The sequence below is a fragment of the Cimex lectularius genome, unplaced genomic scaffold (assembly GCF_000648675.2).
Source record: "Cimex lectularius strain Harlan isolate CLEC.00 unplaced genomic scaffold, Clec_2.1 scaffold58, whole genome shotgun sequence".
NCBI classification, from domain to species: domain Eukaryota; kingdom Metazoa; phylum Arthropoda; class Insecta; order Hemiptera; family Cimicidae; genus Cimex; species Cimex lectularius.
The window spans coordinates 41,607-65,348 of NW_019392696.1; the positions used below are offsets into that span (position 1 = coordinate 41,607).

At 35.1% G+C, this 23,742-nt stretch overlaps 1 protein-coding gene across 2 annotated transcripts in view; it reads right to left on the reverse strand.

Annotated features, from left to right (window-relative positions):
- LOC106670598 (MAM domain-containing glycosylphosphatidylinositol anchor protein 2-like) overlaps window positions 1–23,742 on the reverse strand; it is a 531,551-nt gene that overhangs the window by 33,062 nt on the left and 474,747 nt on the right. For both annotated transcript variants that reach the window (XM_014401087.2, XM_024226040.1), the window contains one exon: window positions 720–841. In XM_014401087.2, the coding sequence (XP_014256573.2) occupies window positions 720–841 (122 nt within the window). The remainder of the gene's footprint in view (window positions 1–719; window positions 842–23,742) is intronic.

Genomic DNA, 23,742 nt, shown 5'->3' on the forward strand with positions numbered 1-23,742 from the left:
AATTACCTTTATAAACAACTATCTTTTATCTTAATGTGGCACATTACTGGTTCGTAACAGCGATTTGTTTTATCCATTTCCTCTCAATTTAATGCGGATGGTTGTTGCGGAAAATCTCAGAGAAAAAAGTTAATTTCATCAGAAAAAATTGTTCTTCTTATTCATGAAAATGAAAAAGTTACGAATCTCATCAAATTACGTTGTATTTCTTCAATAAAGATTTGAATTAAGTAAACGCTAGAGTTTTGTGCTGTTTTTTCCTTCAGCCCTTGTTGAAGATTACCGGTGAGGTTTGAAGAGAGCTGTAAAAAAGAATAGGGCAGAATCGCCTGAAATAGTAAAGGGAAGATTGGATAGTCGCTCCTTCCTCCGCACCCCTTTCCCTCCCTTTCAAGGATTAAGGCTCCCAATGTCACCCGGATAAAGGCACCTTCAGACACCGCCGGTTTTTGTCCTCTCCTCTGATTCCAGTTAGACGAGGGAGTTGGAATATTTTGACCAAACAGCTCTTCAAATTAATTACGCTACGCTCTTTTAATTAAAAATTATGCAAGTTTCATAACTCTTTGATTGATGATGTTATAAATTAGCCTTCATGATGTTAATTCGCACTGATTAACCAATAACAAAGCTTGACTTTTAAAGAGAGAGTTTTTAATTTAAACTTTTTATTATTTTTCGATGCTACTTGACAAAATGCTTATAAATAAGCAACCTACCTTGCGCGACCAGAGTATACTTGGAACAGGATTTCCAGACGCTTTGCATTCTAACGTTATCGTTCCTCCTTTCCTTGCTGTCAACTGGCCACTAGCCGGTGACGTCCTTATGCTCGGCGGTACTGAAAAATAAATAGTTTTTTTAGAATTTGTAAAAAGTAAATTAGTCAAATTGTAGTTTATTAGGTTATATAGAAGTTCAGTGTGTTTGGCCTATGGCGTTATTGAATGTGAAGCTGTAATCACCATTACAACATTGACACAAACAAAACACAAGTAAACAAATGACAATCGTATTACCTAGTTTACTTACTACTTTACTTCTTAGTTTCACTTTTTTTCCTAGGTCACGTCCATTCAGGTCAAGAGAGGTTTTTGTAACTTCTTCAACAGTTGGATCGTTGAAAACAACAAACTGAGAGTAAGAACTATTTATTAAAGTGTTAAACAACATACTCACCCCACCTTTATCATTTCTATGGTTGAGATTTGTCGGGATGGAAAAGCTATATTTTGGTTGTTCCCTATCACCCTGACTTACCTATCCTAGCTACTTTGGTTTGTCTGAGGAATTTTATCAATTCGTGAATTATAGTTAATTAAACATTTATTTAAAAAAATACAAATTTTCCTACAATATCAGAATTGTTTTCCAACGGTGTAGAAACAGAAAAGTCCTGAACTGAAACACTGATTGACCAAATGTTTGGGATGATGAATATGCAGTTTGGCAATTTACGATAAACAGGGTACTTTTTTGTACTTTCTTTGTTGATTTAGCCTCTCAGCGAAGAAAATACGATTAAAAATGTACAAAAATGTACAACGAAATCCAAAGTAACATAAAAGTGATTTAAGCTAAAATCATTCTTCAGTTAAGCTAAAATCAGCTACAGTAGCGATAAAGTCTGACCAGGATAGACTGAAATGACCAACTTTAAATTTACTAATTACTAAACGTACGATGTAGTATTTTAGTACAATGTATTATAGTTTGGTATTTTATTATATGTGGACTAAGATTATCCTGGTTTATCTTTGTTAGATATGTCAGCCGGTCGGACGCGTGTCGGTATTTTCAGTGTTTTGCCTGTGTTATTTCTTACAAACGAGCAAGAAAACGACCAAACTTAATAAAATACGTAAACAGTTTCTTACAAAAACTAAGAAAGAGAAGATAAAACTAGTGTGGATTAAGATCCATCACTCCAAAATGCATGGATCATTTCGTATTAGCTTCGTCTGCCTAAAACGCACGAAGATTCATTTCAGTTTTATTCCATTTTATTATACTCTTTGTTGATTTGGTCTGTCACAAAATAATCATCGACTAATGAAGGTAGCGAATTGGCGAAACTCCTCTGACATACAAAATCAACGAAGATGGGCTGAGATATGAAGTTCGGTGACAGCTATTTTACACATCAAATATGTGAACATTGTTTTTGGCCTTTGACTTCATTGAAAGAAAATTAATAAAAGAACTACTAGTAGTTAAAACTCCATTAATACCAACAAACTAGATACATAGCTACGTTCAGTATTTCATTTCTACAAAAGTTTGTACCTCGTCAAAATACATAATATCCGCTATTTTATTACACATAAAACTTCTAAACACGGCAAATGATCAGCCACGACCATACTAACAAAAACAACCACGATATTCTTAAGGAGTAAAAGAAAATGAGAGATTAAAAGGAACAATCATCTAATTGATCTTGAGTGTCTTGTTGAAGGGTTTTGTTTTTGAGAGGAACGTAATATTGAATTAATTAATCTGTATGTAGGTATCGGTTGAGATAAAAAAGTCAGTGTCATGAGCGGGATTCGAACCCACGATCTTCGGCTAAATATGCCGCTGCTCTTCCAATTGAGCTATCGTGACTTCGATCCACTCAGGCAATAACTTTCTATCTCAACCCCACCTTTTGAGTTTCCCTCCTTTTTGCCATTTTTCAACTGCCGTGTAATCTATTTGATTCTCGGGGACAAATGAAAGAGCCATGGACAGCTTTCGTTTCACTTATTAAATTCATTAGATTTCGTGGTCCGATTGACCAAATAACATCTTTCAATTAATTAATCTTTATGTAAGGTATTGGTTGAGATAAAAAAGTCTGACTTTTTTTTTAATTCACTGACTTTTTTCTCTCAACCAATGCCTTACATAAAGATTATTTAATTGAAAGATATTATTTGGTCAATCGGACCACGAAATCTAAGGAATTTATATTTATATGTATTGTTGTTTTTACTGTTATCATTATAATATTTTACTTTTAGTATTGAAGATTGAATTTAGTTAAATAAACAGTTAGCTAATTATAATCAATAATTATAGTATAAACGTCCGGATCGTTGTCAACACAATTAAAGACAGAACGGTCATAATTATATGACTTATGTTGCGGTCTGCGGTGTCAAACATGTACTTTGTTCGTTTATGATCATGTGGTCCGTTTATCTTCGCTAGTTTCTTAGGTCTGTCAGATCCGTCTGGTCTATTCGCTATTTTTAGTAGTCTGTCTGTGTGTTAGTGGTGGGTATTGTTATTTTTACAAATTTAAAACTAAGTTGAGGATGACAAGTCATGGCATATTAAATTTAAAAAAAGGATTACTTTGCAGAATGAATATTGACAGTATTAACGAAGTGACCTACCGGAATGTGGTTTTAAAATGAAAATATAGAATGAGAAATTTATGAAAAAGTAAAATCTTAGCAGATATTGGGTTGTCCGGAAAATAATGCAGGATTTTGGTATTAAACAAAAAAAAAGAAACTAGTTACTTTAAAGCAATGTTCTTTAATCAAAATAATTTCCCATACNATACAAATGAGTAATCCTGTAAACGTAAACAGAATATTTTATATAGATTTTTTTTAATGAAAACTTAAAATCCTGCATTATTTTCCGGACAACCCAATATATTACATCTTCCAATTTGAACCACATTCAAATATGGTGTCAATATAACACACTGAAAATGTCGAGGAACGTCTAACAGACCTGAGAAGAAAACAGAAAAGGATTTCAAATCAACAACTCTTTTGATCAAAAAATGATTAGGCTAAAAATAATACATAATTATTTTCCCACAATCAGCTTCTATGATTAACAGGAATTACTTTAATCTTTTGTGCCGGTGGGTAAAAAAAAAGAAAAAAGAAAATTGGGATTAAAGTCGTTTGTCAGCGAAATTACTCCTCTGGTTAGTGCCGCCCTAATCACATCGCTGTCTTCTACGGCCACAGTAAGCTAACTGCCACCACCGTATGTACTATTAAAAGGTCTCCTCTTTAAAATTCTATGCTTACCCAAGACCCTTTCGGCAACAGGACATCGAAAGGAGGTCACCTAAAGAAGGTAAATCGTTAAAAACTTGCCTCTATTTATTTCATTTTTGTATTATTACTGGCATAACTTTCTTTCCTTAGACAAATCCTGTATATAATGGATATTTGCGTTGAACCAAACGAAGGTAAACATTTCGAGGAAATGGATACTAAACATTCAGTGTACTGCCGCTTTATGTTTATCTTGACATATATGATTTACTACAGTAACAAATACAGTAATAATAATATAAAAATTTACTTTTTTAGATTATTTTGTCTTTCATATTATTCAATTGACATTTATATATTCGAAAAGTAGGTAAAATATGTGGGGCTTTTGTTGTAGAAAGATTAGGTCAGCTGAAATTACTTTTACTATAATGTGTGGTTAAATTATATCAAACCTGTATCATTGTTAACGTAGGTGATAAATATTTGCGAATTTCTTAATTAGGTTATCATTTAATTAGCATGATATCATAAATTTTCCCTAATATACTCAAAGACAAAAACCAAATACTTCTATATATTTGTTCATTCTCCATAATAACTAGGTGCAAAGATTAATACTTGACTTACAACGTAAACAAAACATTAATAACTTGTTACTTATCTTCTTATTACTAATCCTCTTATATTCTTCAGATCAAAAATAAATATTTGGAGATCGTGAAATGCGGCCTGATAGGACGTAGGTTTTAGAAAAACATTTTCTTTATCGTGCCAACGTTTCGATCTTTATTGATATCATCTTCAGAGCTCAAAGTATTTGTTTTCTGTGTAGACGTGTCATTCTTGTGTGCTGTGTTGAGAGTGACATGACTTACATCTACGTAGAAAACAAATACTTTGAGCCCGAAGATGATCTCAATAAAAGTCGAAACGTTGGCACGATAAAGAAAATGTTTTTCTAGAACCTACGTCAGACCAGACCGCATCGCATGATCTCCAAATAATCATTGGCTAACTGTCTCTAATTACCATACATTAAAAATAAAGAAAAATCAATTGAATTTCATCCTTTCCAGAGCCAACTTGTCGAGTGAGTTAATTGGTACATTAATTTTTTTCTTTAGCCACTTAATTTTTTTTTTAAAGCGTGGTTTTAAGTCGAGAAGATCTCACCCGGGCCGATGTTTTGGCCGACGACGGACGTATTTCCGTTACATCAGGGAGAAGGCAGAGGCCTCCAAGGAGCAATTCTGTTAGCACAATAAACATATGTACCCCCAAATATTGGAGGAATATCGAGTTCTCTGAAGTAGTGTGAATGAATTGTGTTGTGTAAATGTAATTTATTAGCGCAAATAAAAAGGCTTAACCCCAAATACTTCGAGGAATATGAAATACTCTGAAGTAGTGGGAATGAATTCTATTGTGTGAAGGTAATTTATTAGAACAAATTAAGAGATTTAACCCAAAATATTTCGAGGAATATCGAGCAGTCTGGAGAAAAGGGAACAAAAATCTGACGAATCTAATTTATTAGCGCAAAAAAAGAGGTGTATCTTGTGGACGAAGTCTGGAATGTGAATGCATCTTATTAACGGTAGTTTTAAAATAGAAGAAGAAAAATCCAAATCAATTTCGTCTTATTGTTGATTGTACAAACATGCCTTAGTATAATAAACATGCCTGTTTAAGAATTAATTGAAGATTGGAGAAACCCGACACGCGTCTCACAGACGAAAATAACGGAAGAATGTGTAGGCACAAATGTCCAAAACATAGATAGTTATAGTAATTTGCAAGAAGGGTTCTTTTCTTACTTTGATAGAACGTTATTAGAACAGGATCTGGCGAACTACGTCGTATCCTATTATTTAATCTACAAGTAAGTTGAAAAAAAGTTGAAAATGTATGTATACAAGTTTAATGTACGTAAAAAGGTAAAAAGGACGTTGCAATTGGTGCAGTTTTTAATTTTCGTTCGAAGTTTTAATTTACCCGTCTGAAAAGTTAGCCGTTGCATTTAAAATCCCCTTCTGCGGGCAGTAACACCCCTGTCGAAACCCCTGGGCGTGCAGAATTAACTATTCTTCCAGTTAGGCGGCAACTTTTACGAAAATGTAATTTTCCGCGCTTCACCCTTTGCCAGAGGAATGCATTAAGTTTCTTGTTAAGTGGATAAAGTCATTGTAGTGTAATAACGGTAGTAGGCCAACTGGGGCGACTCAGCTTATTGCCAGCTTTAATAACATGTTTGCCAGGAATGGGAAGGGCCTCGAGAGCGTAACGAGACTTGGAACAAGTTGCCACCGTGCCCGGAATACTTAACCCACCATTCTTTACATACCTCCTCCAGGTGGATGACACGTGTGACTACGTATGTTGAGGTGTTTCATAATTCCTTCAATAAAGCAGTGAGCCGTTGAGAATTCAATAAACAATGATAAGAAAGTTTTCTGAGAAAAGCAGTTTATATACTATTTTAATGTTGTTTAAATGTCTTCTTCACTGGACGAATATTAATCTGGTCCCTATTGGCACCCCCCTCGATAAATCTCGCCGCGTCAAAAAGGGGCGTTAATAAAATCCTCGATTAACCACCACGTAAATCCCGGAGTGTAATACAGTAAATCCTTGATCTGATATACCACTTGATTAGACATCTGTGTTCAATCAAATCAACGAGCAGGCCAGCCTAATTCACGGTGAAAAAACCCATTCATTGACGCTTGATTTGAATTGGGAAAAACAAAAAATGAATCTCTCGTTATTCGTTTTACACCACACTCTTTTCCCCTTGATACACAATACATCAATTATCAACATTTTTTACGAGATTAACAAATGTCCTTAACAGATTTATTCCATTTCGAATTTAACTTGTAATGTCTCAATACAAATAACATTCCTTCCCTAATGGTACTGATGTTACAGCCATAATTTCTCTTTAAAAACCTGTCACTTTTTGAATGATTAACTAAGATTAACAAAATATATATTTCTGTATTTTGTTTATTCCTTGACTGATTTGATGAACATACCGACTAATAGTGTATCAAAATAACCTCTCTTAGAATCATTAAGTTTCTAATGAACCAGTTGAACTGTTAAATGACCTAGGTATACATTTACGATGTACTTTAACAACCTGCCCTCATCCAAGTTAAATGACCGCTCTGCGGAAGAGACTTTTTAAGAAAAGGAAGTTTTATTGTAAAAGATTACAACAGTGGAACCGACACTATGACGGACACAGTGTTGGGCAAAAATTAGTCATGTCTAATGATTAATGATTGATCACTCAGACCGTTAGTCATGATTGGTAGTAAGTGACTAAATTAGTCATGACTAGTAATTAAATACGAGGCATGACTAATTTAGTCACAATATAGTTGGTCATGACTAAATTTCGATAAATCATGTTCAAATGGGTGCTCAAAAAATGAAAAATATACTTCATCACTTTTAAAAAATTTTCTAACAGAAATTTATTTCATCAAAACGAAAATCCTTCAACACATTATTTAACAAAAAATCAATATTCCAATTATAAGTAAAACTCCGTCGTTATGAAAAGCCAAAAAATAATGATAATGATAATACAATAATAAAATAAAATAAAAAATCCTATAACAAGCTACGCTTTGAAAAGTAAATATGGTTACATAACCGATCAATGAAAAAAATATTTCTTTGAATTAAAATTTATTCCACATAAAAGGAGAGATTTCTACATTATTTGGAAAATACACTATCTAGGGGTGTTGATTGTAATAAAATAGACATGTAGAATAATTATGTAACTTTAGTTTTCGTTTATGATAACAATTTGTGAAGGTTGGCCTTGAGCACGACTCTCATCTCAAAATTTTTATCCGGAGTCGGTTGGATTTTGGTAAGTTGGTCATTGTAGCCAGAGTTGGGCAAAATCAAACTAATTCAATCATGCTTAAGAATTTTGATTGAAGTTTAATCATGAGTAAATTAATCATTATATGATTTAGTCATACCTCATGATTGAATCAATTATGATTAAATCATATAATGATTAATTTACTCATGACTAATTCAATCATGATTAAACTTCAAACAAAATTCTTAATCATGATTGAATTAGTTAGATTTTGCCCAACTCTGGACGGACAGAACGCAATAGTAAGAACCTCGTAGTAGAAACAAGGGGTTTTAAACATATTTGTTTAATTAGTTTAATTGGTCTAAGGGCTGATGTGTTTGGCTGCAATCATAAGAAGGGATAAGAAGGGCGCTTTATCGTCTCTGGCCCCTAGGCTAATTGGGTCCTGGATATCTGGCTGGCTGATAATCTGTCACCTCTGACCCGCTCGACTGAAGTGCTGGTTGTCTACATGACGTGTAGATCGTTTCTATAACTTCCATTCTAACACAAACCTAAACCTATGTGGTGTTAGAACCACGGTACTCAGTATTGTGATGCCAGCCGGCCATCGTCACGAAGACCTAAATAACATTCAAACCCAATCCATTATCAATCTCGCTAAGAAATACAATTACTCATTCGTTTATGCACCACATATCTACATACTATTTACTATTAAAACATGGAGGCCACCGGGGTACTCGATATTCCTCCAACTGCAACAACCTCATTCATACCATAAACTTTACTAAGTTAGATGCGGCGAAGTACTGGTATATTCCTTCAAACGGTAATTTCGTTCATACCGATTCATCTAACATTCTCGCTAATAAACACATTCAACCGCATAAGTGAATAACTACGCAGGGGCAGGTTGTATTAACTAATGCACATTCATCGTTCGTAATATTTAAATAAGTCCGATAGTCCTACTATGCATTACAATTTTTCTTTCATCCGAGGATAGGCCACACCATAATTTTTAATACATTACAATTAATTAAAGTTTTTAGTTGAGATGAAAGAAAGTCAATGGCACGAGCGAGATTCGAACCCACGATCTTCGGCTAGATACGCCGCTGTTCTACCACTTGAGCTATCGTGACCTCGATCCACTCGGACATCAACTCGGTTTGAATCCCGCTCGTGCCATTAACTTTTTTTCATCTCAACTAAAAACGATAATTAATTGTAATGTATTAATTGGTCAAGCGGACCACGAAATTAGTGAATTTAATGATTTAAAATGAAGTATACTTCACTAAAGCTCTCCGTGGCCATTTTATTTGTCGTCGAGAATCCAATCCGATTACACGACATTTGAAAAATGGCAAAAAGGAGGGAAAACTCATAAGGTGGGGTGGAGATGGGAAGTTGGTGGCTGAGTGGATCGAAGTCAAGATAGCTCAAGTGGTAGAGCAGCGGCGTATCTAGCCGAAGATCGTGGGTTCGAATCTCGCTCGTGCCATTGACTTTCTTTCATCTCAACTAAAAACCTTAATTAATTGTAATGTATTAATTGGTCAAGCGGACCACGAAATTAGTGATTTTAATAATTTTTAATCCATCGCACTCTACGTGACGTACTTCACCAACTTTTAGCATTGTGGGCAAAAATGCTTCCTACTGGGAGGTTTCTACCAGTATGGATTTTTCTAATTCGTAAACCTGAATATATTATTTCAACAACCCCAGCCTGAATGCCATCTGTGAGAGTTCTGACAAGCAATTCATCAAAATGAATTTATCTTTGGAATAGAGTACCCATTGTCAACTCATTCAGTTCCTCCATGCAACTTGCAATTAATACTTCGCCAAACCATCAACAAATTCAATATGGTTTATGCTGAGATACTTGAGTGATTTCGTTTTTCTTCTCAGTTCAGTTTATTAAATATCCCTTATTATATGCGTTTACATAGAAGGAAAAAATATATATTGGTGAAGTAATCAGGGAGGTAATAGTTTTACAAAGGAAAGGTTGCCGTATATGTAACTAAATTTGAAGAATATTAACGATACTTTTTATTCAAATTTTTAAAAAATCTTTCGATAGATGACAATGATTGGTTAAGTTGGTTAATAAGCGTTGGGTACTGCATTCGCAGAAATTTGGTTGATAAAGTTTTCCTTTATTAGTTGTGAAAGCTGTTTTTATATGTCCGATAGTTAAAAATAAGATCTCAAGATTCATTTTATTATTTTTACAAACAATTAATAAATAATCGCGAAGAGGTTAATAAGCCTGTAATTGGCTAAAAACCTGTATAACGTATAAACGTTCCTCTGTTCAACAAGCTCAATGTTCCATCAGCATTAGGCAAGTGATCGATTTGCAGGTCAAGTCAGGTTGAGGACCCTCTGAGAGAGGGCCGAGGCCGAGTTGATTTCGACCACAAGAGGGCCCCCCTCGGCTAACACAGGAGTAATAATCGTTGGATGCTGGGACAATAGGCACAGTTTCTAGAAGTTTCCTTCGCATACCCGCATTAAACCCGAGCGGTGTAATAGCCGGTATTCCGATCTCATTTTCCACTTTGCTTTACGATCATCGTTAATTAGTCCGTATCGATGGCTCGGTCGGCTACCCAAGATTGATTTTATTTAACATCTTATTTTTCATTTTCCAGGGAATTTTCGGCATCCTTAAAAAAAGGCCAAGGCGTGTTGGAATAGATGCCGTGATATCGAAGCGAGGCGGTGGGAGGGCACCGGGAGCTCCTCATCCATCAAATGAGCACCTGCATTTACGACCAGGGGCAAATTTACGCCTTGAAAACATGTAATATGTTCACTGCTCCCTTCAAACTTCAGACCCGTGTATAAATATTGTTTAAACGTCTGACCCAAGGGGTAATGTTTTAATATACACCGGATTGTTTTGAGAAAGCGGGTTTAATGAAGAGGAAGAAATGGCTGGTGTTCACTAATGAAGACGTGTCTCGTCTAAGTCACCCTTGATAACGTTTCATTTATATAAGTTAATTCGTTTTAATCAAACCCCTTCCACACGACAAACGAGAGATGAAAACGTTTATGGTTCTTAATAACAGCTAGCACAGGTGCCCCCCAGCATATGAACCCCAAACCACAGCCCGCAGAATGTTTAGTCGCTTTACGAAAAATAATCACTTCCAGCAGCCCCTCTACATGCTATTTACACATTAAACATTCAAGAGAGTGCGTATTCTATAAAAAGTAAATAAAATGTTATTAAAACCACGAATCAATACACGCAAAATAGTCAATACTTTAAAGTCTTATCATTAAATGTAATTATATGGTTTTGCTCTAAAAATGTGTACGTATTAAAAAACAAGTATATATTTCATTAACAAAGAAGTAAATCAAAACATATTTTGTTATGGAACGTACAACACCACATTTTGATTTGATTCTAGAAAACATTTTTTATTTCATTGATCTTAATCCATGTAATAAAATAAAATAGACAGTTGGCCGGATAGGTAGGAAACAGGGCGGTTTCAGTGTAAATATTATTGATAGATATCTCATTTTTGTGTTACATTTGGTGTTCATTGACAATGAATGTATTAAATAGCGTGAGTGTCTATGACCAAATATTGAGTAGGCTTCAACCTTCAATAAGATTAAGTATACTATATGTGTGTGGGAAGTGATGGAGACTATCGAGTACTCCACTACCCTACTTGAGTGAAGGGTGTATAAGTATGGCAGAAATGTATTTAAGAGTGGGTAAGAGTGAAAGACGATTCAGATGATGTTTTGCGGACAGAAATCACCTAGCTGTTGTCAGCTCCTCGAGGAAACTTCGGTCCGATCTCAGGCTGCCAACCCAAAGTGGGTGATTCTCGAGGTTTGCCGGCGATTTATTATAAATTACAGAAAAGAAGGTATGGCCGATGGGTTATGGGAATAGCCAAAGGTCTGATTCTGTAGATGTGTGTACGTACATGCGTGTGCAGCGTTGAGAGTATATAAAACAATTTAATAAATCCATCGTCCGTTTCAAATAATTTTTTTTCCCATCCACCTCCCCGCCGTACCTAAGGAGACCCCATACCGGCGGACCACGGCCAATAAACTAATTCAAATGGGATGCAAGTTTAGGGGATCTTATTGTGCTTAACGTCTTCCTTCGACCTTGCCCTGAAAGGGAAGACCCAAGGAAGAAGGGAAATTTTTTTTTATTATTATTAATTTATCTACTCTAATAGGTCTCCCCCTTGCTGGTTAATCCTTTTGAACACACTTTCTAATAAATACAATATTTTAATAAATAAATAACAATTATGGGTACAAGGAGTAACCAGCCCGGAATTAAAAGTTCAGGGAAACGCTAAGATTAACAAGTAACAACATAGGAAGAAAAAGAAAAGAAAGAAAGAACAAACTAATCAGGTACTTTGTCCACTATAGCTCGGCTAACAGGCTTGAGGACCTCAAACGTCCTCTTTTCTTTAATCAGTTCGTTGAGGGTCGGTGGCCAAGTGTGGCGGAAGAAGAGCTTTAGTGGTTCCCTCACACTCTCAAGGAGGGGGCAGTTGAACAGTCTGTGTTGGACACTGTCATCAACTCCGCAGTCGGGACACAGTGGACTGTTAGCTCTATGGAATCGGTGCAAGTAAGCATTGAAATTCCCGTGACCTGTCAATATTTGTGTGGTCCAGTAATCTGGTTGAAACCACTTTGCTTTTGCTCGGTCCTCAATACTGGGTAGAAACTCGTGGGTTAGCCTTCCCTTGGTGCTTCTGTCCCATCTTTCCTGCCACAAGTTGTCAATCCAAACTGTGAGGATCTCCCGGATCTCCTTTCTAGGTGCAGTTCGTAGCCTTTCCGTATCTGCCGCATCCAAATTTACCATTGTTGGCTCCTTTCCATCTCTTAGCTGCCGGATTGCAATTTTACTGTGGAGGAAAATGTCTATTGGTGCAGCGGGAACAAGGATTTGGAGGGCGTGAGTAGGGGCTGTCCTATAAGCTTTAGTCGTTCTCAGGAGCGCTATTATTTGACTCTGCTTCTACTCCTGCTTTGCAATTTTGGCCCCCAAGCTGCTCCTCCGTACGTGGCAATGGGCAGGTATACGCTTTTGTAAGTGATAGAGAGCGCCCTTGGACTCAGCCCCAGACGCATCTCGTCATTTCTCTGATCTTGATGGCATGGTGTGTAGGACTTAGCCTTTCTCCCAAAACTATGCCTAGGTACTTTACCTTTTCGCTCAGCTTGATTCTTTTCCCTTCGATCTTAATCACGGGGCTTGTACCTAATTTGCCTTTTAGCAATAGCGATTGGCATTTGTCAGGAGCAATTTTTAATTTGGCCTCTTCGCACCATGTTTTGATCGCCGTCACCATTGCTTTTGATTTTTCCTCTAGCATTTTCAAATAATTGCCTTTTTTCAATAATTTTTTTAATCTTTCGAGGAAATACAAGTGAAAAACAATCATTGGGTATATCATTTTACTTATATCACTACAGAATTTTGCAACGTTCGGAACAAAATCTGACTGTCAATCTATTAAATGTATCGGTCACCGAACGGTAATATTATCTTAAAATGGTCAATATTTGCTGCTCGAGCTTTGCAATGGCGAACAATAAAATAACAACGTAAATAAACGTTTATGCTCAACGAGGCACATTAATCAAACAACAACAAGTATGTTTTTGTTGTTCTCTCTTTCGGGAATATATTACCCCATATTGCGAACGTTCCGTGCGTTGCTACGGGCCAAAAAAATGTTTTGGAAAGAAAGATTTGCGTCATTCAATATTTATATAAAGAAAATGGAGAATTGATTTTCTCCCCGGGAAACAACGAGTTTTCTTTCTATCAGTCTTTGTTTTGATCTCTTTTGTTGTTTAATTATCCAGAATCAATATCCGAATAAATATGCTTATCAAAGCGAGTTTAATTTTTAAAAAGAGTGAAAATACACTTGTTTTTGAAACAACTTTTACATATACAAATGATGCGAGGGTCAGTGAGAGCGTCGGCTTTCAGATACGTTGGGTGGTACACACCATAGAAATCTACTTCCCAGGTGCTTCTAGCATATTTATGATATTTATGGGAGGTGACCGCCATATGAACGAGAAAGACTGCGTGATCTTACATATTCGGAATACTTTTTTCACGGAAATTCTACTCCGAACGGTACTAGGAAAAATGAGTGAAATATGCAAATTAAAAAAGCACATCATTGCCTGGAATTTGGGCCATGGTGGAATAAAAGGAGAGCAGAAAACCAACCGAACTGCCCAACAAACAACAAGGCCGAATGACCTGGCTATTGCTTGGAGTCCTGCGAATGTCAAAAATTATGTAAAGCCTTAATTGAGACTTCAAAGATATTTTATGTTGGGAAGATCGGCAGAACCATCGGATCACTATTGACGTAAATCAAGAGATATAAAATAGTAAAACAAGAGAATTGCTTTTGTTCGACATAAAAACACAAGGATTAACTTTAACTGCTTTGTTTTGTTTTACTTTCTAAATCCCGACTCGGGTGAGAGAAGAACAGTTGTGCCCGACAACATATCGGCACCGTCGAGGATTAGGATGAATGGGTTTTCTAATGAATGCCACCTCCATTAATTACACGGTTGTTAAAGTTATTGGTGGGGCCGGAGAAAGGGGAGGAGAGATGTAATGTGTTTTTTCATCCTGTTCTCCCTCTCACGCGAGGCTCGTTCCTTGCGACTAATTTGCATAAAAAGGGGAGAAGTCAAATTAAGGGGTCGTTTTTGTACTGGCAGAGGAGAAGGATGCAACCGATTTTCAGCCCATTCATATGGCAAACAAACACCCTTTTCTACACCAACATCATCTGTTACTGGAAAACAAGTTGATTTGACTTTTTCTCACATCTGGCTCCAGGGACATAAATAATATTTATTGCTGTGGTGATGTTCCCATAAATCGTATTGCGCTGGTACCGGGGAAAAAATACGCTAAACGGAATCTGTCATATTTCTTCTATTTACATGGAAGATCTGTAATGATGACATGAGAGAAAATGTTAGTATTTTTCAAAGGTTTCCGTCGTACTACGTTCTTTTAACTACTTTTAAAGATGTTTGATATTTCTATTGTTAAACAATATACGAAAATAAATTAAATTTATAGTTCAAAAATCATATCTTGCTCTCTCTCTCTCTCTCTCTCTCTCTCTCTCTCTCTCTCTCTCTCTCTCTCTCTCTTTGATGTTTTCATAGTTACCCATCTATATTTTTAGTAACTATTATTTTCACATATAGTGTAAAGCAAATACACCCTTTTTAACTCTAACTCTAACAAGAGGGCGACCAGGCTGGTGGAGCACATATTTTTATGTGATTTTTATGTTTTTAGCAAGCACCAAACTTTTTTAGATGATTTTACAATACCAAATATCGGAGAATAGGTGAATAGGCTTTGGTTTCGCGTGATTTTTTTGAAATTTGAAATTTTGCATTATTTCGCCTCTGTACTTGCTAAACTTAACTATATAAATATACCATTTTATGGAAATTTTATGTAGGTTGCAATAAAAATATAGTGAAAACAAAATATTTTTCAAGTAAACAAGGTCATAAATTTTTTTCATAAAACTAATGTATAATTTTGCTTTTTTACCACCTAAGAGACCCCAAAATATAAATTTTTCTTTGAATTTAAATTTATCAATTGTTGACCCCTTTAATTTTTTCGATTTTTAAGAAGTAATCGGAATATCTGTTTGAAACGTCTATAATTCAAAAATGGCTAAAAGGATTTTAACGTCAAACGGACCATTTGAAAAAAGAGAAACGCATCTTTTTATGAACTTATGTAATATTAAAATATATAAAACATTTCTATTAGAAAATAGACAAAAGAACAAAATTATCTGTCAGATTTTATTTTTATTTTTATTTTTAATGGAAATAACAGTCCGGTTTTAATGTTTATACGGCTCTAAAATGCACCTGACAAACTCCTTTACAACGAATTATTAACTTAAAAATCGGTCCACTCGCTTTTGAGAAAAATGATGTTAGGCTTTGCACTATGAACGTCAGTCAGGTCGTCGAAAACATCAGTCAAAAATTTAATTTACACCAATTTCAGCCAGAGTCCATACAGGGGGTGTTGTAACCCTGGAATCACGAATCTGACAATGAGTTTACCTACTTTGCTTACAGAATGTTTGTTAAAATAAAAAAATTAAAAAAACAACAACAGTATTTTGTTGATTTATTTTTTTATGTCATACAAAATCAGAATATTCTCGTCGGAGAACATTTTTATTTTTATGTGTACCCCCAAATGAAATTAATACACCTAAAATAATATTTTTTATCTCCAAATAACGATTTATGTTCATTTAATTGCGTCTAAAATTAGATTTTGAAAAAAGCTTCATTAACCCGATTAAGTCAATTTATTAAGATTCCCCTTAAGTATATTTATAATATACAGGTTATTATTGGAAATGAGTAGGTTTTGTTGACAAGTGAGAATAAGTAATTCCACGAGTACCTCCAGTTTTCAAACAAAAAACACTCAACATTTTTAGTTTAGTTTTTATTAATCATTATATTTTAAGTATTATTAATTTAACTATTGATAAATCTGCTTATCAAAATATTATTAAAAATATTATCTAACTATAAGGACTGTTTATCGACAAAAGGGATAACATTTAAATATGAAAAGATTGGTTAAGAAAAAATTGGAAACAAAAGATCTTATTTAGGAGCCCAAGAAACATTCCTGTTAAATCATGATTATTCATGCAGAAAAAAAGGCCGATGTCACCAACAGTACCCAGAACAGAAGGGATAAAAGGGTTTTAGGGAAAAAGTTTAACATCTGTTTTGTCCAAAAAGAGAAACGTTTGTCATTCTAATTTGATGTGGTGACTGGGGGTAAAATTTTTATAGGCAGGCATTGCTGTCATCATAAATTATATTTTGACCGTTTTTGTTTGTTCAAAACCGTTCCAGATAATCGCTGATAATTGTAATGTTAACTATCTTGAATGTATAATAACGCTAAGAAACTGGTTTTTTAATTATTTCATAAATTCTTTAAGAGTTATTTGAGGAATGCATGATATCCTCAATTCAGTGGGGCAAACCTTTCCATGCCAGAAAATTTTTGGCCAAAGACGCGTATATATCCGGCCAGTAAATGAAGATTTATCGTTGCGCCCCGTTTAATTGGAGGCGTGTAGTATAATGATACGGCCTTGGCTCCATATAGTAAGCGAGTAGTATAGTGAAAAAGGCTTGATATTCTGTTTTATAATAATGATAAATCGGTTTAAAACGATAGATTGTGACATACTATCTACATATTTCAAAGTTCGTTTCCGTCGTTTTAAAATCATTATCAGACACAAGCACCCTACTGCCAGGCAATTCAAGAGAGACCCGGTCCTAAAATGAAAAAGGCGTAGAAAGAGGGTTGCAGAAGAGATGTTTATTCAGCATGAGAAATGAAATTGCAATTTCTCAATGAGATGAGCTCTGCAGTTTCATTGGCCTTCCTTCCCCCCACAATCTAGGGATTGAGATCTCGCTAAAAAAGCTGAAGTCTTGTATTGTTTGTGTTGTTTCTATTTGTGTAGCTCCATCCAGCCAGTAGTGACTAAGTGAGTAAATTCACATTTTACGTAAGAAGTCTGTGAACGCTCTACTCAGCTCCCCTGTTTTATATAAATCAGTCAACCCCTAAATAAATAAGTATTGTTCTGTTACTCTCGTTAGTAAGTACATATCCTACATCAATCCTTTTTTTCTTACAGTAGAAATTACAGTATTAACTTCGTATGACCAATTCCTAGTTGGAAATAATTAGACACAGTACATTGTTTCCCGAATGCTAAAGCTTCTTTTGAAAAGAGGGATTACAAGACTTTCAGAATTTGAAGTAGAAACTTTAATTATTTATTTTTTATTAAAGTCATCTACTACCCACACTCCAACTCTATCAAAAGCGACACAAAAAGCAAAAAAGTTTAGTTTAAGCAATTCTATGGAAGACAGTAATAATTTGGCAATATAATCCAGGACGGAATTTTCTTATTTATCACTTTTTCTGGAAAATTTTTCATCTTTGACATAAGCACTCTTGAAGATAAGCATAAATAAATGGTTTCCCATAAAATGCAAGAGCCTGAATATTGAATAAATAAATAACATAATCAGGTAATCAGGAAAGAATGGTGGAATATTTTATTCAATTCGTGAAGTATACTGTCTAGAGCTTTAAGTTGTTTTAATTTTCGGACAATCCCAGATTCCAGTTTTGGGGAGGTACAGAGGACATTTAAACTAGGGTTCTTTCATATATATATATGTCTTACGCGCGCGCACGCGCACGCNTATATATAATGGTTCAACATAAGAAATAAGGGCCTTATAAACAATATCACGAGAGACGAGAGACTTACAATTGCTCTCAAATTGAGACAGTTATTGATTCCATGTTTTTTCTTAGTGTATTTGTTACGTATGCACAATTCGTTTAGTTTAGCCACCCTAATTTGCTTACCCCTTGTATGAGGTTTCTGTTTCGTAAGAATTTTTAGCAAGCAACAAGACTTTCCTAACAACATTAGACCTGATTTACCGTACAGGTGTAAAAGTAGATTTAGCTCTTCCCAGTACACGCTGACGATTAAACTGCAGAAACTATTAATAACTATTAATAATTCAGGAAGTCATGTATGGGCAACTACGAATTACACAGTTTAAAAATTGTGTTGTTATCTTATTCGCCTTATTATATTATTTAAAACTATTCAAAACAGAAACATCACTAATATTTATCCATCCTGACGTTTTACCTTTTTTTGTAAATTCTATGGTCTCATAGAAAAATTAACTGTAATGAAAACTGTCAAAAAAGCGTTATTCAACGTTTTACATCAAATTTGGTCATAAAGCATGATTATTCATTGCAGATTTTCACCTAATGGAAAAAAGAGAGAAAAAAGGGGATTAAGAATCTCGGGAAATATTCCTGTTAATCCGCGATTAAATTCCACAAGTACAAAAAAAATGGCCTACATCCCAACCACATCCAGAGGGGGAAAAACGTTTCTGGCTGAAAAAGGCTTAACATCTGTTTTATCCAAAAGCAAAAACGTTTGTCATTCTTATTTGGCTTGGTGTCTCCGTGGTAAAACCCTCTTAGTCAGCTTTCCGGTTCGGGACGATCCCGGGGGTTTCTGTTCGATACGCAACTTGTCACGGGTGCGAGAGACACTGAAGGGTAGAAAAGAAACCCCCCGGGGTTAAATCACCAGTTAAATACACTTTTTGGAATGATGAACCCGTTGATTCGTGGTGAAAAATTAACTCACCCCCTCATGGGTGATTGATACTCTATGACATGTATTGTCAGCGAACCGAAAGATTCGGAACCAACATATTCAGCGAATCATACTTTTTACAATTTAATTTTTACAAATTAAATATTGTTTAAAAGGAAGTTTAACTATGGTAATTTTTAATATAAACATCACAAACTTTAACTTTACAGCTAATGAACTTTATTCTAAAAAACACAGAACAAAAATAAAATAAACACTAGTTCTAAAAAATTCTCTAGCACAATTTGCCGAATGTGAAAAAGGTAATTTTGTTAAAAGTACTTTCTCTTCTCATTTTGCGATTCAGAAAAAAAAAGAAAAACACGCCTGATACATCGATTGTTTATACACATTATGCTAATTTATGCTGAACTGATTGGAAATAACAAGGCCTTGATATAAAAAATCGACCAAAATTGCTTTATAGGAAAGCAAATAAAAAGTATTACTCCAATTTGAATTAATTTACACCCAACCTTTAGCAAATATAAAAATGAATTACAATTAATTAAGGTTTTCAGTTGAGATAAAAAAGTCAGTGTCACGAGCGGGATTCGAACCCACGATCTTCGGCTAGATACGCCGCTGCTCTACCACTTGAGCGATCGTGACCTCGATCCACTCGGACATCAACTTCCTATCTCAACCCCACCTTATGAGTTTTCCCTCCTTTTTGCCATTTTTCAAATCTCGTATAATCGGATTGGATTCTCGACGACAAAGGAAATGGCCTCGGAGAGCTTTAGTGAAGTGTACTTCATTCAATTCACTAATTTCGTGGTCCGCTTGACCAATTAATACATTACAATTAAGGTTTTTAGTTGAGATGAAAAAAAGTCAATGGCACGAGCGGAACACATTGAAAAATGGCAAAAAGGAGGGAAAACTCATAAGGTGGGGTTGAGATAGGAAGTTGATGTCCGAGTGGATCGAGGTCACGATCGCTCAAGTGGTAGAGCAGCGGCGTATCTAGCCGAAGATCGTGGATTCGAATCCCGCTCGTACCATTGACTTTTTTTTCATCTCAACTAAAAACCTTAATTAATTGTAATGTATTAATTGGTCAAGCGGACCACGAAATTAGTGAATTTAATAAAAATGAATGTTGAATCATATTCTAACAGTGATAGTACTTGATTAATACGATTTTTATTAAGATGCTGATGAAAGTGAAAGACGCAGCAAGCTCTATAAAAATATCTGAAGGATTGTATTGATATTTCGAAATGAAGTTTATAAAAAATGTAAAAAAAAACACTTTAATTTATATCTATTTTAAAACAACTTTTTTGATCATGTAAGTTGAGAATATCAGACCGTTCTTTTCAATGGCCAAAATTATGATTTTTTTGCATTCGTCCATGTATTTAAAGACTGCTACATATCAGCAAATTTGTATTTAACATAAAATAAGAAAAAATATGCCAGATTGTGTTAAATTAGGCCAGATATAAAAAGTTGTAAAAACCAAACCCTATGTGTAAAAACATTGTTTTTGAAAAAGCAAATATGAACACTTTTAAGCACCCTGTAAATCTATTAAATACATATGGATTTTTGTCGTAATGAATTTAGGCACTTTGGAGGTGGATTGGTCTAAGGCATTTTTAATTTGTTGCGTAAAAATCATACATACTCTCGTTTCAAACCAAGACAATTTTATTACAACCATTCCAAATTAGAATATGATTTCTTTCAGTTGGTTTGAACAATTTTAAGGTTTGTGGCCATTGTAAGTGAGAAATATAATGATAAATTCAACCCAAACGTCTCAAACATTTTATTTTTTATTTCCAGTTTCATTTATTTACGAAGACTCGGTTTGGTTTATTATTTAAAGTGTATAAGTTCATAAAGCTTTGTAAAATTCTCACTATTTTTGTGATTTTCGAAAATCGGGGGAGAGGCAAAAATTTTGAAAAAAAAATTTATTTCCCTATACTTGTACTTTTTTCTCGGGGTTATAAAAACAATTATGAACTATTTTTATTTTAAAAAATATTTCCACTATTATTGTATACCAATAAGCAGCTCAAATGTGTTTGCTTAATAATTACTGTACCTTTAATTTTATGGAAACAATAAACCCAACATACCGAAACGGCGCGGACCTTTTGTCCTTATGGCTTACTTTAATAAGATTACTCTTAGTTAATATGGAAAAGAAACTAAGAAACAACCATTTTAAAGAAGTTCGTCCAATTGGTTAAGACGATAAATTCAAGGTGTTGTCAGATCAGAAATCAATACCTATTATGCCAGTAAAGCCGTAGGGTTGAAAAACCAAAAACAGAAGTAAGAATTATGGATGTTTCGTTCCTAGTTAGAAATTTTATAGGATTTGAAGGCAATCATATTACATCCGCGATGTAAAAGGGAAGGATAATATAATGAGATGTTCGAACTTGACGAATCTTGGAAAATAAATGCGATTTTAGATTGTTTGAAGTTAATAAACGTTTAATGAGATTGTACATTAAAAGGGAGACGCCAAGTTTGTCTTTAACAAATTACATTTTTTTTTGTTCTCGATTCCACTTTGTCTTGGTAGAAAGCCCCTGTTTTGCCTCAGCAGTGTAAATCACAAAATGAACGACGTATTTGGCACCCCGAGGAGGATGATATAAATTGGAGGGGTACAAAGATATAAAGGTCTCGGGAATTGTCCCTGAATGCAATTAGCCCCCGGGTAATCCGGTTTGTGACGAACACCTCGCGCTCCTACAATAGCCGTTCTCATTACGGCTGAACCTCGTTAAGAGGCATGGGACGGTTGGTGGTTGGTTGAAGGTGACGGAGGAGGAGATGGTTTAGCCTGTTCCTAACTGGGTTTGTCAACTTCATCCTCTCCTTTCTCAACCCTCGAGAGCCCACTCCACGTTTTATTTCTTTCTTCTTTCTCACAGGAGTCCATGGAACTTAATAACTAATCAGTTATCTCCCGGCGAAACCCTACCTGACGCGGGGGGAATTCAATTTTCCGGTTTTCACGTCACGTGGGCTACGCCATGGCACCTTGATTGTACATTTATCATCTTGAAGGCACTTTCCTTTTTCTTACAGGCCTGGAAGTAATTCCCGGTCGTAGCATTTTCCACTCGATTTATTAATGACAATTAATAAGCTTCACTTTTCAAAAAGTGAATGTTGTGTTTATCAAAATAATTCTCCATTCGGGAACTAGAACTCTCAGCAATCCACTTATTTTATCAGAAAAACAACAGTAAATGCGTGCCATCCGCCATTTGAATCTAGTTGTTATCAAGTATAATATAATATTTGAACTTTTTAATTTGAATCTAAACTAAAATAGATAACATTTTTAAGTAACACTGCGCTAAAAACATAAAAAGTTGGGGCTTATTTTTATATTTTTTCAATCTGAAATAAAACATGGCTTCTAACACAATCTTCGCAATATCGCTTCTATTATGAATTTTGCAATTGAACATGAAAAACACAACGAACTTTGATATTATTTTGAAAAAAACTTATATGTGCACTTTCAATCGACATTTTATTATTTTACTGGGTTCATCTACTCTCGTTGGATTAAGTTTCTTTTCTAAACGTATTTTGTTTCGTTGATTTTTTTTAAATCAAACTCTTTATGAAACATTTGTTACCGTCGAAACTTCGGCCGACAACAGTTGGTCCCGTCGCTCAGAGGGTGAAGGAGAAAGGGGAATTGTTGAGCCCCACGGTATTTTTTGGGAAGGGTAAATACCGAAACCCTAAGAAATGAAAAGAAATGGTGGTAAAGGGAGGAAGGAGAGATAAAGAATGAAACCAAAGGGGGGGAAAAATAACAGTAGCGGAGTTTGGAATTGAACCCACAACTTTCGAGGCCCGAGTCGGCGATCGTAACCACTAGACCAAAGGGGCCGACTGAGCTTCGCTGCATCCCGCCGGCTCACCGCCTTGCGCCTGGGATCGCCAACGAAACCCGGGGGCCAAATCCATCCTCCGGACAGATAGAGATAGAAATAGAGATAGAGAAAGATAAAGAATAATAATAATTTTCGCCGGTGCCTCACCTGCACAACAGGTGCAGTGAACAAAAAACTAGACAATTCAGCCTCCGCCGAATAAAAAAGGTCTACAACAAATATCAATAAGACCGCTCGACTTTACACTGTATTCAACTAAAATCTCTTACATAGAAAATAAATCTTATAAATAAATGACAATTAGACTACTTAGCAACTAAATCTGAACTCTTTAACCTAAAATGACTAACTACTTAATAAAACAAAGAAACCTTAAACCTAGCGTAACAATTTTGTCTTATAACTTAATCAATTTAATCTAACAAAAGGAGTTCAATATCATATTTAAGGTCTTTACTAGGTGAAAGAAAGACAAAAGTGTTGGGATCGCCAAGCTTTCGGCAACATTATGCTGCCATCATCAGGGCCTATTTATTAAGAAAAATATACATAATTAATATAAATTTAACAATCAATAATAAAAACAACAATGCATACTTTCCCAAGAGAGAAGA